A 6509-nucleotide genomic window follows, 5' to 3' on the forward strand; every position below is an offset into this window, starting at 1 on the left:
TACTTTCTTTTTCTAAACATAATTTTTGTTTGTTCTTTCGAATTTTGTTGAACCAGAATTTTCTTCACTAATTGAAATTGAGATAATTATTGGAACTGAGTTTTACTATGTAATAAACTAGATTTTTACTTATATTTTGAACTTTAATTTTACGTAGTCTAATCGATTTTGCTGATGCAAAGTAATTTCCGCTTGTCTTAAACTTAATTTCACATAGTTAAATTGATTTTATCGATTTTAGTAAACTTACTTCTAAAGTGACTTTTATTGATTAAAACTGGTTTTTACTTAGGATTTTACTACTCCTTCTGTTCCTTATATATTGAACTTTTTTAGTTTGATTTGCAGATTTGTCAGTTAACATCTTTGACTATAAATATTCACAATTACGTATTTCTAATGACTATAAAAATTTGATATTATCAAAATTGAGTGGAACATATCAAACAAGACCCCCACAATCCCACATGACATGACTATATTTCTTTTGATATATCGAGAAAATTTAAAAGAGTACGTTTTTTCAAATAGTGCGAAGATTCAACTAGGAACATCAATATATAAGGAACGGAGGGAGTAGTCAAATTGTTCTTTTGGCGTTTTTCTTAATTTAATATCGGCTGTAAAACAAAAACAACATTATGTTATTATTTCTTAGTTTAAGTATGAAAATAATAACCATCAATGTAATAAAATACTGATAACTTATATTTAAATGAACTTATTTTACTTATAATAAGTATCTAAAATTTACTATATTTGATTTTTGGTGATTAGAGGAGAAAATAAATCTCTTCCAGTTTTCTTAACAAGAAAATTTTAACAAGAAAAAAGTAATAATTCTCCACATTACAACCTCCATATTTGCAATCGAATTCGTAAACGAAGGGGGAAATTTTGAGGCATAAAAATCGGCAGACATGCAAATTCAATTCTTAAACTTATATTATTCATCCTACTAGTTTGCTCATATATAAGCAAAATGAACACATTATTTCTTTGTTCATTTTGAAAAATAAGCAAAATTATTTGCTCATATGAAAATTATATTAACTAGATTTTGAATGTACAATTAAAATTAGCAGAAGGTTGTTGCTCATCAATTCAAATTGAACAAAAGTGTTTGCTCATTTGAAAAATGAGTATCTATTGCTCAGTTGAGCATTATATGGATTAAATCCAACTGAGAAATTACAGTTTACTCATTTGTGAAAATTAGTGCAATGTTTGCTCATTTAGGAAAATGATGAGTAGAAAGTATTTAATTTTACCTCAAAATGAGAAGAAACTTAGCACATTTAATGAAAATGAGCAGAAAAGTTGGGTATTTAACAAAATGAGCAAAAAAGGTTTGCTCAACTGCAAAAAAAATAGAAAAAAACTTTGCTCATTTAGGAAAATCTAAGTTTACAAATTTTAAAAATAGTGAAAACAACATAAAAAGTTCGATTTTAGAATAACACTTTCATTAAATCTTTAGATATTGAAGAAAACGATTTAAAATGAAGGAAAACAAGTATAAATATTTCGAAGTAACACCATCTTGGAGACTTTTGATAATATTTCATAATTAATCTGGGTTATATATTTTTGACTATTTTGCTAAACTTCAAGGCACACTTATTCGAGACCAATTATATGTCCCACATTGATGTATCATTATCTTTGATGTTGAATATCATTAGTCCATTAAGTTTTTAACCAATCTTCTTTAAAAAAAATCAAGCGAAGAAAGTTGACATCAACCAATAAATCATAAGTTTAATATAAGACCGTATTATAATGATTTATGGTAAGACATGAGTAATTTGTTGTCCTAAAGGAATCATTTATCGTATAAGTAACCATTTTAAAACACAAGATGATCCATTTCTAAAAGTAACCCATTAAACTCATAAAATGACACGTCTAACTTATAAAATGATCTTTTTAAGAGACAAAGTAAGATTGACTTACACTAATTTCATAGTGAGGCAGTCTTAAGATTTACCACCAATAAAATTAATTGAGATAGATGATAATGTGGTGGATTAGAACGAAGATAATTCTCTCATCTATCCCCTCTGCAAAGTCCTAATACAGTAATACTATAGATCATGTGCCATATGAAATGTTTAAACTACAATACAGTATTATAGAACGAATGTGCAATATTCTCTTTAATCTAATGAAAATCATTGCACTTCGATTGGCAATACTTTTTCTCACCAACTAAAGGGATGAAAATGACATCACTTTACCCAATTTTGATAAACCATTTTGCTCTATACCCTTTTCTATCTCCTTTCTATCATAAAGAATTAAGAATGACATATTTTATCTTGTTCCCACAAAAATAAAATTATCTCCTACTCTCTCATTCCCACTTAACATTTCTTTTTCTCCATAAATTCTTGTCAGAACAAATAAAGAAACCTTACATTCAAAAAAGAAAATATAAACCTCTTAAATAACATAATTAGCAAGCTGTCTAGCTCCATGTTTCAAAGAAGTACTATAAACATCTTGTTTTTTTTTTTTTTCACCCTTCCAACTACATCCGGATCGAGACCAAGTTCGGGGTGGTTAGGTTTCATTCCTCTTCCAAGGATATTGCGAGATTCGAACACCGGTCCGTCCAACCAAATCCATCACCACTGGGCCAACACTATAAACATCTTGTGATTAAACCCTAAATTTAATTAATCTTATATATCACCCTACTAAGTAATTAGCAGCTTGTGATCTGTTTAACAATAATTCCAATATAAATAAGCTTAACCCCAAAGTCTCTCAAACCTCCATATTCTCCGCATTTTTTCAGAAAGAGAGAGAGAAAAACCAAACACAAAAAAACACACAAAATAATGGAGATGAATGAAGATGGTTTTTTAGAAGAGTTGTTAGCTCTAAGAAGAGAAGCATGGGAAAGTACTATTAACCCATCATCAAATGATCATCAAATCAATGGCTTCTTTTCAACTACTACTTGGGCATTTGATGGCCTTGATTCAACCTTACCCAACACCTCCACCACATCCTATGATTCCTTCTCTTCCTCCATTGATCAACCACCACCAATAACCTCCACTTTAGACTGCTCCTCCTTCTTCATCCACCCGTCGTCGTCATCGGGCCCGTTCTCTCCTCATGAACCCACCTTCCCTGGCCCGGGTCCAGGCCCGGACCTAGGCTATTCGATGTCCATGATGGACGCCGACGACGACGATAATAATAACAATAACAATAACAACAACGACGACAATATTATTAGTAATAATAATAATAATATGGTGTCATGCAAAGCTGAGCATTCTCTCTCCTCCGGTGAGATTCCATCGCCTACGCAGCTGCAGCCGGGTTTCAACATTGGGTTGTGCATGGAGAAGAGTAAGAGTAAGGTTAAGAGGGTTGAAGGACAACCCTCTAAAAATCTTATGGCTGAAAGAAGGAGAAGAAAGAGATTAAATGACCGACTTTCCATGCTTAGATCCGTTGTTCCTAAAATTAGTAAGGTAATTTCTTTTATTCTATATTTATTTTCTCCATTTTGAAATAAATGAAATGTTTCTCTCGAAAATATTTATTATTTTGTTATGTGTGTGTCACTAAGAGAGTCATTTAGTTAATCTCCGAGATATACTCATATAAATTGTCGCAAATCCATAGATTATATGTATACTCAACAACAATAATGACGGTTACTTATATGAGAGTGAGGGATAGTTCGGTTGGTTAGAGCTTCCCTTCCGGTCCCAGGTGATCCTGGGATCATCAATTCTTATCTCGCCCTTGTAGCTCATTTGCACCAAAAAAATAAATATATATACTTATGTGAATATTAGAGAATATCAAATTTATTAGAGAAATTTCTGGAAATAAAGTTACTATTATTAATGGTATTAAATGTGGGTTTTTTTTGGTTTGGTGATAATTGTTTGTGTTTGGTGTAGATGGATAGGACATCTATACTAGGTGATACAATTGATTACATGAAGGAGTTATTAGAGAGGATTAACAAGTTGCAAGAAGAGGTTGATTTGGGTTCTAATCAGTTGAATCTTATGAGCATTTTCAAGGATATGAAGCCAAATGATGTACTTGTTAGGAACTCACCCAAGGTATATTTTATTCACTTTACTGTAGCCATCTGAAAATTATTAGATTTTTATTCGATTTCGTTGCATCAATCGATCTTTTCACAACTTTTTTGTCTTTGGCTATTGTTTTTAGCATCGACTTCAAAATAAATGAACGATATGTCGATATGTATGTACGTTGCAAGCGCGTGTTGTTTTGTCCTTTTCTGGATAAGAAAATGGATTTGTGGCTTCTGAAAATCATTGTTTTTTAATTTTTTTTTTAAAATAGGTGGCTAAGTTATTAAACACCCTGTTATGGGTCATGAACAATTATTTTGTTAGTAGGATAGAAACCACTCCAATGGGTCAATAGGGCTAAAATTTAGTGGACGTTTGATTCAACTAATTGAAATAAAATGGTATAAGAATGAAATATTTTATGAATACTGATCGAAAATTCAATAATTTTTTCGAGTATTTGATTCACTCGAAAGTATGAATTGAAAATCCACTACTAAAGAGAAAAATACGATAGGTAAGACTTAAGAGATCCATGGGGTTTAGGGACGGGTAAGAATCTTTTAGTATAAAATTTTCTACCCAGCTTACCTCAATGGAACACAATTTTCATCACTAATAGTACCACATTGGCTCCATTATTCCATTGCAAAACCTTTGATAAAACAATCTAAAGAATATGAGTGGGATAGCTACGTCGTAACAAGTTTATTAGGTTACTCGTATTGATCCCATTTGATCAAAGTATGAGTTACAATGAACTGTCACTTGGGGAAAAAAATTAATTTTGAAGAGCGAATAGAATGAGATCTCATCGATAGAAGTATCTATATAACAAATAATTAAGCATGCATATGGCCTTAATTCTAAGTTTAATTTCACATTTATTAGAATAAATTCCGATTAATTTCAATAAGTTGTGATAAGTATATATAAGATCCGATAAGAATAAGTTTGGATAATTCTAATCAACAAAATGCAATAAAGAGAATGCAACTTTTAGTGGAACCCATTAAAGCACAATGATAAATCATTTCGAAATTTTTTGATTTCAGAATGATTCAACTTGTTACAAGTCCCTTGATTTTCTTTCAAGAACAATTCATTTGGTGTATCTCTAGACTCTAGAGTAAAATATTGGGTTTGCCACAACCATCTTTTTCCTATTCGATTCTTGTCGTGTTTTTTTTTTCATGAATAAATTAAATGATCGCTGATCATAGAATTACTACAGGAGCGGGGAAAATATGGGCAAAAATAATGGAGGCCCTATACAATTTCCTTAATAAGGTCCTTTATTTGTAGCTTAAAAAGATAAAAGTATAAAATTCGTATTTATAGCTAGCTAATGACGACTATCTTCAAAAGTTTAAACAACAAAATTTTGATTAATTTGATGTTGTCATTGTTCCTTCCCTTACTCTTTTACTACTGATCTAAACGTTTTCTTTTGTCTAATCTTTAAACAATTAAAAATAGATATATTTGAAGTCCTTATATTTTTGGGCCCTATTCCATGACCGTGATTGCATGGGCCAAGAACCATCCATGGTAATTATAAATTACATCATGCAAATTGATCACTATACTAATCTAGCAATGTCGCATTTAATTTCTTACAGTTTGATGTGGAAAGGAGGAACGTGGACACCAAAGTTGAGATTTGTTGTGCGGGAAAACCTGGACTCTTACTATCAACTGTAACGACACTTGAAGCAATGGGTCTTGAAATACAACAATGTGTAATAAGTTGTTTTAACGATTTCTCTCTACAAGCTTCGTGTGATGAGGTAAATTTCTGGTTTTTTCTACCCAATATCTTCGTACTCTTAATTTGATCATTTGTTTCTCTAAATTTTTATCATAAATTTCTAATGTTTGAACCTTTATAGGAGATGGAACAAAAATCGCTGATAAACTCTGAAGATATCAAGCAAGCGTTGTTTAGAAATGCAGGGTATGGAGGAAGGTGCTTGTAAGAAATGAAGAAAATGTCAACTAATATTCATCTCTGCCAGTTTATTTATTTAAATTTAGTTTAAAGAACTTTGTAATTGATGGAAAAAAAATCTAGTGATATTGCTCTTTTAATTTTTTTTCCTGCTTTGGGAGCAAGATTGATTTTTTTTTTTTAGATTCTTAATATAACAAAGATGTTATTATATGTATGATGTATCATATCATGAGGAGATATGCTTTAGTTTTGCCTTTGCCTTTGTTTGCCTACTCAAACGCTTCTGTTCTTCTGGGGTGAGCTTACTCCAACACTTCATTTTCTCTAATTCGTTTAGTTTTCATTTAGAATATTGAACTATATAATTTAATTCAGGAAAAATATAATACCCTCGCAAAAAATACAAATAAAAAATATTAACATTTGATCCTACACCATCGCTCAATACCTTAGTCTTAGTGGATCGACTAAGTTTC

The 6509-nt window shown here is 31.0% G+C and overlaps 1 protein-coding gene across 1 annotated transcript; it reads left to right on the plus strand.

Annotated features, from left to right (window-relative positions):
• Positions 1 to 2328: 2328 nt before the first annotated feature.
• LOC104905759 (transcription factor bHLH93) lies at positions 2329 to 6284 on the plus strand. Its single transcript, XM_010694380.4, has 4 exons — positions 2329 to 3494; positions 3933 to 4100; positions 5702 to 5869; positions 5972 to 6284. The coding sequence occupies exons 1-4, from the start codon at positions 2847 to 2849 to the stop codon at positions 6056 to 6058; spliced, it is 1071 nt and encodes a 356-aa protein (XP_010692682.1). The 5' UTR covers positions 2329 to 2846; the 3' UTR covers positions 6059 to 6284.
• Positions 6285 to 6509: the final 225 nt, after the last annotated feature.

The sequence above is a fragment of the Beta vulgaris genome, chromosome 1 (assembly GCF_026745355.1).
Source record: "Beta vulgaris subsp. vulgaris cultivar EL10 chromosome 1, EL10.2, whole genome shotgun sequence".
Taxonomy (NCBI): Eukaryota; Viridiplantae; Streptophyta; class Magnoliopsida; order Caryophyllales; family Amaranthaceae; genus Beta; species Beta vulgaris.